Genomic DNA, 11280 nt, shown 5'->3' with positions numbered 1-11280 from the left:
TGACTTGTAAAGGGTTTTCGAGTCTCTACCTTTAAAGAGCTCAGTAGTGAATTGAAAATCTCGGAACGTGTTCCGGGGACAGGACGTAGGCTTAGAAGAAGCCGAACCTGGATAACTCCGCTGAGTGAAGTATTTCTAACCCTTAACTCCTTAATATATTGCTTGCTTAAAACAAACTAAAACTGACCAAGTAAAAGAGGTCAAGCTGAGTTGTGCGCTACCAACGAGTTAGTTCAGGAATAGACTCTAAGTGCTATTTCCTGACCTAAGCAACGAAGCTGACCTAGTCACTAGTTGACTAAGCCAGTGTCTTGCTGATTGCTAAGTGCCGCTGTTACATAATCTTTTCTCAAAGGAAAGAAATCTGCCCTAATCATTTTAAAAAGGTAAAATAGTTCCTAACCCCCCCTTGGAACTATATTTGCAACCTTACAAGGGACCAACAGTGTTCAGACCAAGTGTTCATGCTTTATTTGCACCTGAATGCTAGTTGTGGGAGACTATAAAAATGATGCTAAAGGTGACAATTACATGGAAAGAATCATCAAATTGGCAAACGAATAACCCGAAAAACCATATGAAGTCCGCGATGGGATGGTCTTCTTTCATGATCGGGTAGTAGTTCCACCTCACTCATCCATTATTTCTCAACTAGTGCACCAATTTCATGGTTCATATATTGGTGGACATTCAGGAGTGCTCAAAACTTATAAGAGGCTCAAACAACAATTCTATTGGCCTCAAATGTATAATACTGTCCATGCGCATGTTTCATCTTGTGTTGTTTGTTATAAAGCAAAAGCAGCATCTCTATCCAACATGTCTTCTACAACCGTTGCCAATTCCAAATCGGGTATGGGAAGACATTAGTATGGATTTTTATTGTAGGGCTTCCCCACTCAAATGGAAAAGACACAATACTAGTGGTTGTGGATCAACTCACCAAGTCGGCCCATTTTCTGCCATTAAAACATTTGTTCACTGCCAAAATGGTTGCAGAAAAATTTGTTGATGACATAGTCAAGCTGCACGGGATTCCATAATCCATTGTGAGTGATCGAGACTTGCAGGAACTCTTTAAGAGATATGGTACTGGGCTAAAAATGAGTTCATTCTACCATCCACAAACGGCCAGACAATCTGAGATAACCAACAGATGCTTAGAACAATATTTACATTGTTTCGTACATCATCAGCCAAAATGGAGTTCAATGTTACCATGGGTAGAATTTTGGTTCAATACATCCTACCACATCTCCATCAAAATGTCACTTTTTGAAGCCCTATATGGCAGACCACCACATGTGCTTCCACGATATTCTAGTGGCCAGTCATTAGTCGATGAAGTTGATCGACATCTCAATGACAGAGATGAGCTACTTCGCCAACTTAAAGTCAACTTGCATGCTGCTAACAACTATATGCAGCAACAAGCCAACCACAAAAGACGAGATATGGAGTTAGAAGAGAGAGAGATATGGTTTACTTAAGGTTATACCCATATAGACAACATTCGCTTTATCGTAGAGCTTGTCAAAAATTAGCCAACAAACATTATGGACCACGAAAATCTCAAATAGCATCTTATAAAAATAAGCTTTATTATGGGGATGAATATGTAGTGTGAAGTGGTTGATCATAGGTTGGTGGGTTGGTGGTTTAATTTGTTGCAATGTGTCTTTCTTTCCTAGTGGCAATAGGATATAGGTAAGCAGTTATTTCCTTTTCTATTTAAATTCATGTCATTAGCTTGTTAAAGGTATCTGGAAAATTAATCAAATTATTACGATCACTTCATCGTCGAGTTTAACTGTCGTGTTCGTCCAAGTAGTCACTTGTACTCGTACTCCAATTGGGCTCTACAATTCTTTTGAAACAAATTAGAGCAAGTAACCAGATCAGGTTTTTTTTAGCTGTTCCGTTTTAGCTACCACTAGGGCTCTAATCTATACATGCTCGACTCATTAGAAATTTGACGAGTTTGAGCTCAACATTTTATCCGTAAGCTATTCACAAACTTATTTACAAGCTTCACTCATAAGCAGTTCATTAATTCTACTTATGAACCTTGCTCGCGAATAATTCATTATTATGTTCATTAATTATATTTAGGGAAAGTACAAAAATTAAAAAATACAATTCATAAAAATTAACGTATTTTCACCAGGTTCTAAATTTGAAAAATTAATCTAACTTCAATTAAATCTAACAATTGAGTTCATATAAAGTCGAAAATCCAAATTTTAGTTAGAAGTGACAATCGAAACGATTACACATAGCAATATATACTAAAAAAGAATGTAAATATATAAAATCTTTATTTTAGTCATTCTGGAAAAAAAAAAACAAATAAAAAAGAAAACATAAATAAGACACCGAGAGTTATGGAATCTGGATAATGACAAAAATAGAATTTCATCTCTCAATGAATGGAATTATAACAACTATTGTTTTATAAAAATAAAGCAATAACAAAATTGAGAACAAAATAACTATTATAAATAATTACCTTCAGAAATATAAAAATTTCCTGTAATTTGTGACACATATGCGCTTTCCGATTTTAGTCGTCCTGGATTTTTTCAATTGGAGATATCAAAGTGTAGATTCTACATATTCTTAAAAAAAATACTATTAAAAAATCTATAAATAGAAACCGCTCTTAAATAGAATTTTAAAATTAAGAATAAGATACAAAATAGGCGTGTTTTTTTTTTTAAAAATCAATTTAGGTTCCTTACAGAACATATGAAATGAAACGACGCTGTACTCATCATTTACCTGGATCATTACATTAGTCCAGCCTTCAGTTGGAGTTGCGAAGCTCGCTCAGAAAGGGATCCTTGACGACCGTGAACACGAGGTATGTCTTCCAGCTCTTCTACTATTCGCTTGTCTCGACGAAGCTATCTGTTAGGGCTTTCCTTTAATTGATTTCACTTTGAATACGGCGAAAACGTATCATTATTGAAGTCTAAAACTTTCAGAACATTGCGATTTGAATGTTTGTCCGATCATTCTAGTTTCGATTAGCATTTTTAAGATCTATCGACCGTATGTTTGATTCACTCATTATTGGATTTGAATCTGTACATTTTTTACTTTTCGTTAATTGTAACTTGGCCATGTTATTTTGAAAATGAGAATTCAACAATATCTGATGTCAAATAGCTGATCTAGTGCCAATATTTTCCTTTTGGTTGTATGCTTTTACCGCTTTCCTTATTATTATGGGATAAGGTAGGCCTATGGTTTTTGGGGAAGCACTAGACATACAAAATAGCACCAATACATGCTTAACATTTAAAAAAGTATCAATTTAGGTCTCCATAACGGATTGGACACGTCATTCCTATTACTCTTACTCTGTTAGGTTCAGATTTCTCCCTCCACATGCAATTGACAGAATTTAACTGAGTAATTGATAATTACGTGTCTCGTTCTGTCGTTCTGTCATCGAGGCCTAAATTGCTACCATTTTTTAAACGTTAAGCCTATATTAGTGCTATTTTGTAGGTGGAGCCTAAATTGATAATTCCCCAAAAACTATAGACCTATTTTGATACCTTATCCCTATTATTATCATTATCGTTTTGCTTTCCGTTGAATTTTTTTTATCTAATACATTTTTTTTTTATGTATTTATGCTACTTGAAGATTATGGCTGGGCCAGGAAGTTCCATGCTGTACTCTGGTCTTTTATTCACCATCATTCTTTCACTTGAAGAGATGTATAGGGGAAAGTTAGCATCAACTGAGTTATTTACCATACTTGGAGGCTTCATCAGCTCTCTCCTTTTCCTTGTTCTGCTAACAGTGAGTTCAGAGCCTTTTAAAATCATTCCTACAATATTAGCTTGTTATCGGTCTCATAGCTCGGCACTGAATCCCTTACAGATTATTTTATGTAAAGAAACTATCAAATATTTGAGTGTACCTTGTATCAGTACATATAGCATCTGGATAATCAAGTATATAGTGGAATACACTACTCAATCTGACAGTTTTGACTAAGATCTCATATTTCTCACCTAGAGGAGCCATGGGTATCAAGTACTTACGTGCGGTTGAAGTTTGTTTTATGGGATAAGGTACCAAACTAAGCCTATGGTTTTTGGGAAAGTATCAATTTAGATTGCACGTACAAAATAGCACCAAAATAGCTTAACGTTTAAAAAATAGTACCAATTTAGGCCTCGATAACGGAACTTGACACGTTATTTATATTACTCCGTTATATTCTGTCAATTGTATGTGGAGTGAGAAATCAGAATTTAACGGAGTAATATGAATGATGTATCACGTTCCGTTATCGAGGCCTAAATTGGTACCTTTTTTTAAAGGTTAACCCTATATTAGTGCTATTTTGTACATGGAGCCTAAATTGATACTTCCCAAAAAAACCATAGGCCTATTTCGGTACCTTATCCCTTGTTTTATTAATAGTACAGGTGATGTGAAGTAGAGTAATATTTCTATGGAGATCATTATCATATGAAACCAAATATAGTGCCAAAGTACTGTAGATTTTTGCTGACCTTTATTTAACAATATGCAGATTGTTAATTTGTAAAAGAGCTGAAAATCTGAACCTATTTGTCTATTTGATAAGGACAACTTTTTTTAGGTGCATCATATCTATTTGACATTGTATTAGAGACTGTCAATTAAAGATTCAAAGTTTGAATCCTAGCCATTACTGAGTTTCAAGGAGAGATAGCTTATGCTTGCCAATGTTTCTGCAAATAGATTGCGTCATTCTTGGAACTCATGTATAAATTTAACATTAATGTCAAGTAATATTGGATTAGAATCAAATAGGAATTTCAAGGTAGACTTTAGTACAGCAAAATTGAATATTCTGTTAACCTGGTGCCATTTGGCAAATCTCTCTCATTTTTTTTATTAATAATTCAGTGCATTAGGGAGCCTTATTGGTGTTCCTAACATTACATTTTGAAGCTCTCAAGAAAATTCATCAAAAGTGGGGAAAGTATGAGTACTAAAAGAACAGATGGGAAACATAAAAAAAACATAGCTTTTCCCCTTATATCAAGGGAAATAACTGATCCCCAAAATGAGAACAACAATCGTTCATCTCTTGAACACTTTCTTGCAAGTGCAGCTAATTAATATAGAAGGAATATTCAAGGTCCTAATACTATTTATGGGCCTGATGAACTTTTTTCCCTAGCTCATCCTGTCATGAAATCTAATCCTCTATCTGTTAATGGCCATGTTGCTCCTCCCAAAGTTAGTCCATGTCATGAGCCTGATGCTGAATGGAGAATTAGAACATAGCAGTGAACATGGAGCTCCTATCTTGTTTTCTTGCATGTGTGGACAACTTTCTTGAGTTAATTTGGAAAAAAAAAGTCCTATTGATGATTTTGATTCCATGCTCTAGCTAAGTAGAGAACTCAGTTAAAGTCCAATTTTTTTCACGTGTTTGTGAGAGAAAAGGAATGTATTTGTTACTATTACTAATGAATCCAATTTTATCCTGCATTGTTTTAGAGGTATCTCTGCATGGATGTGGTTAGTTTGCTTATATAGCAGAGAATTTTATGTGTTTAAAAAAAAGCAGCGAGTCATTAGCAAATCCATGGGACAATTTTGTTTGCTTATATCATCTTACTTCTATAGAAATCTATTTATTATAGCACAGAATAAATTACACATTGTAAACAATTCTATGGGACAATTTGTTTAATTGGTTTTTTACTTGTTCAGTCTCATGGATAATGATTATTTAACTGTCGGCCGGTCAGAATAAATATCACTTGTTGTTCAAAACTGCAGCACTATGTCATGAAGCAACTTCTAATAGCTTGATCATTTGTATTATGGGATTCTCATAGAAAAACTTGTTAATATGTTTTAACATGCCATTTTGCAGTTCATTGGGAATTTCCAGGAATCATGTGGCATGAAGACTGGATGGGGTGCTGGTAATTTTTTTTTTGATTGCCTTCTTTATTTGGTTATTTGTTTTTCTTTAGTTAAATGCTATTGATAAAGTGCTGCTAAATAAGTATAAGGCTTCTTGAACAATGTCCAATGAATCTCTAAATTTTGTGCAACGAAGAGAATGTTTATTGCTTTATGCACCTGGCATTTTAAGGTAACAATCTTCATTAGCCCGTGTGCTGAGCGAAACTGTCTGTGGTGCCTAAGTCTATGTATACATTAGTGATTCTCCCATTTGATCCGACGATACCCATCCCACGGTTTGGCTTGTGTTATAAACCAGTAACCATAAACCTGCATGAATCAGCAGCATGTGTTCGTATCTGGGTCCTAACTTCCATCACCATATTGGCTCTTTTGATTTGTTTTGACAACTTCTTGCCTGTCATCACATGTATAAAACACAAACATGTTACACTATCAGTTGCTAGTGCACTATTTTTTTAAACAAATTTTCACTATTTCCATGGATTAGCAACAGACAACAATCTACATGAATTTCCAGCTGTTTTTGGATGCATCATTTCGAGAACTAGAAACCTTTTTGTTCTCTGCTACCTTATACAGTGACATTAGCAATTAGCTCTTTTTTGATTAATTGTGATCCTTAAGTCCAAATGGTGATATATGAGGGGGATGGGTGTAGGGATCATCGGCAAGTGACCAGTACCTGCAGATCCTCTTTAATTATTTTATACATCATTAGTTTTGATCATTGCCTTCAATGGTACATCAGACGTCTAAATTTTCTCTTAATTCATATTGCTATATACAAGTACCATAGAGATTCACCATTTTTTAGTTGCTGCATCTGTTTAACCACCTCATATGTGGCCATTTCTTATATTTTTTTCCACTTTTGCCCCTTTTTTTTTGTTGCAGTCGTATCAGCAGAAGTTGTGGCTCTAATTGCAGCTGGCACTGTTCATCGAGTTTGTATCACAACATGGTAATGTTAGAATGTGACAAATGTTTTTTTTTTCCTAGGACTTCTTATTAATGCATACTTCAGAGATTATACACGTAATTGCCATGAGTTTGGTGCACAACACCAGGGTTTTGACATCTATCACGTGAGGTTCCTAGATTAAAACCGCCCATTCAATATTTAAAACAACTACACCTCCCTCCATCCCAAATTAATAGACCACTTCTCCATTTTGGTCCTTCCCATATTGTAGAGAATTTTCCTCTTATAAAAATTAGTTATTTTCTAATATTTCTAATATACCTCTGATTTATTATGCGTAGTAATCAACAAAGTACATCGAGCTAACTTGAATTTATAAAGTTTCATTCTACCAATTCCACACAAGTTTTATTGAAATTTGTAATAATTTAAATACTCGACCTTTAAATACATCCATAGCCCCTGAACTATAGCGCTACCATAGTTGTTAAAGGCGCTAAGGGTTCCTGGAGCCTAGGCTCTCAAGGCGCAACGCAAGGCGTGTGCCTGAGGAACACAAGGCGCAGAAAATAAAAAAAAAAATATATATTCTTTTACTAGTTAAAGCATAAACCAAAAAAACACACTTATGACCGCACAAACAAAACAAAACCACATAAAAACATAATACTAAATCATAAATGTCACAAACACCAAGTTAAGTTCATACTTCATAGAGACATTAACATATACTTAATATCTTAACTAAGTACCTAACTAACGCTACTAAACTAACCATTCATTGTCACTTGATATCCTTCTGTGTGTCTGTCTCAGTTTCTGTTTTAACGGAGTGGTGGAGACTCTACTTTACGTGACTGCGCTTAATCCCTCTCTAGTCTTTCTATATGTTGTTATGTGTCTTGATATTCTTATTTGGCTTAATACATACGCAGCCCCCTGAACTTGTCCCTTTTTTTCATTTTACCCCCTAAACTTAAGGGACAACCTATTGACCCCCTAAACTTCCAAAAAGCCACCCAATTTACCCCTCCTCTCCGACGTGGCGCTTGGATTATTGCAGCTTTGTATTTTGCCAGGTCAGCGCCACGTCGGAGAGGAGGGGTAAATTGGGTGGTTTTTTGGAAGTTTAGGAGGTCAATAGGTTGTCCCTTAAGTTTAGGGGGTAAAATGAAAAAAAGGGACAAGTTCAGGGGGCTGCGTATGTATTAAGCCTTCTTATTTAGATCAAGGGTTAAGATTAATCTTATTTAAATTAGATTAGTGGTTGAGATTAGTCAAACATTTGTTTTACATAAAGAAAAAAGTAAAAAAAAAACCTAGTGAAAACACGGAGGCGCACCTTGATTCAGGCTCCAAGGCCTAGGCGAGGCGCACAAGGCGAGAGCCTTTTAAACGGGGCCTTACTTTTTGCAATCAAGGCTCACTACCTTGAGAGCCTTGAGTGAGGCTCGCCTTCAACAACTATGACCGCTGCTAACATTATATGGTCATAAACTTCATTTCATAACATAAAAATCCTTGAACTTTACATTAACATTAAAGTCCAAATCAAAGAAACTCCGGAAATAGGTATTTGACCATAATTTTAATTTATAATAATGACAGATAAAGAAAGTCAATGATCTAATCATACTTGTTCAAGTCATCATTTCGGCCAGAAATTTTGTGCTAGTGTTTTTTTTAGGCACTTACTGATGTCTTGCAATCAAATTCTAATGACCCTATTCAACTATTTTGGTTTGGTGCAGTTTTTTGTTCTCAGTTGGACTGTTATATGAAGTGAACAAGCTTTCAGGAGTGATACTTACAAAAAGTGAATCTAAAACAAGAAGGCACTAATTGGTGCCATGATTGTTCTTTTTTTAATATTATGAACTACAGGATCACAAATGGCAACTTTTGTCATTGTATCATGGATCATGCTTTAGCAGGTCATTTATGAGATCCATTAGATGTTCAGTGCTGATGTTGACTGTGAAATCAGTTCACCTGTAAGGTGGCCAGAACATGTTAGATAGAACTTATCTGCTTTATTCCAGAAAGAAGTAAAATTTTGTTTCAGTATTTTAGCATCTGAAATAATCACTGTTACTGTTGAGTTGTTACCTTATTTATATAGGGATGTAAATGGGGCAGGTATTCTCCGTCACTGTTGGTGACCCGCCCCAACGGGGACGGGGAATCCCCGATAAGAATGGGGATGAGGATAGTTTTGTCCTCTGTGGCGGGGATGGGGAAAGGTATCCCTGCCCCGTGGGGATCCTCGTTCCCGCTCCATTAATCCCCGATGGGGATTCCTGACTATTTTCTGTGATAATTGATTTTTTTTGGATGATTTAAGTACATTTTAATCAGGTGATTGATTGTTTTCAATTTTTAGATTTTGGTGGTTTAGAAAATTTGAGAATGATTGTTAATGTTTGGTATTATTAGCTACTTATTCTTAAAAGTTTCAGGCATTACTATTTTTTTTAACAATAAACAGTGATTCTCCATAGGGAACGTGGAATGAGAATGAGAAAAAGTTTTTGGAAGTTCAATAAACGGGGAATTGGGATCCCCGCGAGGATGGGGATGGGGACAAATCTGTCATTGTTTAACTCGCGGGGATGGAGATGGGGAATGCCTGCCTAGTTGGGGAACGGGGATGGAAAATGCATTTCCCGTCCGGTTTATCCCTATTTATATGTTCCATATGATTATATTCTGTGATTATACATAACAAAAATGGGAATATAAGTAGTCGTATCATAATTGTTATATTAAGATATAAATGCTAGTATCATAATTGTTATATTAAGATATAAAATATTAGAAAAATGATGCTTTTATCAGTCAGGTTTTATATCTTGTCGGATATTTTCCCACCCTTATATCATTTCCATCCCAGGCAAAACTAAATTTTACAGTTCATCTTTCACTAAAAGAAGTTATAGTTGCCAGAAAATTTGTATAGAATGCATCCATATGATTCTGATTGCGGGGATTAGGCATTTGGCATCTTGGTGGGGTTACAAAATGAGGTGGGCTGGGTTGTTCCCTATCCCTCACCCGGTCTAGATGAGAATCCTTATTTTTCTCTATTCCGATCCTGTGGGATTTCGACCTCCGTGAGAATCCCGATTTCCCATTAGTTGAATTCTAAATAACCTTTTCTTTAATTAAATTTAATTTTTGTTTACGGTGTAATGCAATTAAACAAACATAATCTACAATTTATATGTAAATTATACATTACTCTCTTAAATATAAAATAAACAAAAATTATCTATTTAAAAAGTATACATAAATATATCACTTTAGGGATTTTCATGAAAAATCCTGTGACGATATACTGAGGATGGGTGGGTGGGAATCAGTTGCATATGTGAATTATAATAATATATTTTTGTAATAAAATTGTGTTTAAATTGAAAATGAAAGAATAAAAAAAATGTATATAAATATTTGAATTAAAAATCAACCCCGTTCAATCCAACCCAATATAAAAAAATATACATACAAAAAAATTTATTAGCTATAGTTTTACCTAGCACATTGTTTAATCCTCGTATTTTAATAATACGTTGTTTTTTTCTTAACTTTTGTTCTATTTAACAGTTTAGCAAAGGACTAAATTGTTTAAAAATTGAAATATTTGGAGGACTAAAATTTTGAATAAAATAAAAACTAAGGACTAAACAATGTATTATTAAAATACGAGACCAAATAGTGTGTTAAGTAAAAATGTAGGAGATTAATAAATTTTATTTACCCTAATACATAATGCCTGACACAGTGGCATTTCGGGCAAGTTGTGCGAGTTTCAAATGTTCGGACAAATTTGGAAATTTACAATTAATTGAGCATTAATTGAGCATTAATTTTAGTATAAATAGTAATTAATTTAATATTGACTGCGATTGAAATTTATAATTAATCTAGTATTAAGTTAGTATTAATTGCAATTAATTTAATGTTAATTGCAATTTACCATTTTTTAGGACTTTTCTTTTTGTCTTTTCATTTTCTTTTTTAAGGTTTTATTTCACCTATTTAAAGGCATGTTATCCATGTAAGAGAGAAGTAGATTTTGATTAATGAAATTGTGAGTTTTCACATTCCAAAGTTCTTGTTAAGTTTTGAAGGTTTCAATCGAAAATCGTGCGCGATTCAACGATTTGGAACAAAATCTGTTTATTCTTGCTGCATCAGTTTGGTATCAGAGTCTAACCATATTATCGTGAGGATCTGTAATAGATTGAACAGAGGCTTGGACAACGGGTTGAGCAAGTGACAAGTCAACAGATCGGTGCTATCATGGATCTGCTGACATGGAGAGTGTGAGATTTGTTTGTGCCTCGTGAAGTAATCCTGGAAGGAATCTCGCTTAAGAGTATGTTGACAGAGATGATTCT

General features: G+C 34.6%; 1 protein-coding gene across 1 annotated transcript; it reads left to right on the top strand.

The window, feature by feature from the left end:
* The first annotated feature begins 2708 nt into the window (after positions 1–2708).
* Positions 2709–8947, top strand: LOC136200406 (uncharacterized). The gene is made up of 5 exons (XM_065990791.1): positions 2709–2863; positions 3658–3816; positions 5900–5951; positions 6853–6919; positions 8632–8947. Exons 2-5 carry the CDS (start codon positions 3661–3663, stop codon positions 8720–8722), a joined length of 366 nt encoding a protein of 121 aa, XP_065846863.1. The 5' UTR covers positions 2709–2863; positions 3658–3660; the 3' UTR covers positions 8723–8947.
* The last annotated feature ends 2333 nt before the right edge of the window (positions 8948–11280 follow it).

Source organism: Euphorbia lathyris, chromosome 7 (genome assembly GCF_963576675.1).
Source record: "Euphorbia lathyris chromosome 7, ddEupLath1.1, whole genome shotgun sequence".
Taxonomy (NCBI): Eukaryota; Viridiplantae; Streptophyta; class Magnoliopsida; order Malpighiales; family Euphorbiaceae; genus Euphorbia; species Euphorbia lathyris.
The sequence above is the reverse complement of the archived record's forward strand: the minus strand, read 5'-3'. Positions and strand labels throughout refer to the sequence as shown.

Coding starts and splice junctions, on each gene's coding strand:
- LOC136200406 (XM_065990791.1), top strand. CDS start 3,661: ATGGCTGGGCCAGGAAGTTCCATGCTGTACTCTGGTCTTTTATTCACC. Junction 5,952..6,852: donor GAAGACTGGATGGGGTGCTG/GTAATTTTTTTT, acceptor TTTTTGTTGCAG/TCGTATCAGCAGAAGTTGTG. Junction 6,920..8,631: donor CGAGTTTGTATCACAACATG/GTAATGTTAGAA, acceptor GGTTTGGTGCAG/TTTTTTGTTCTCAGTTGGAC.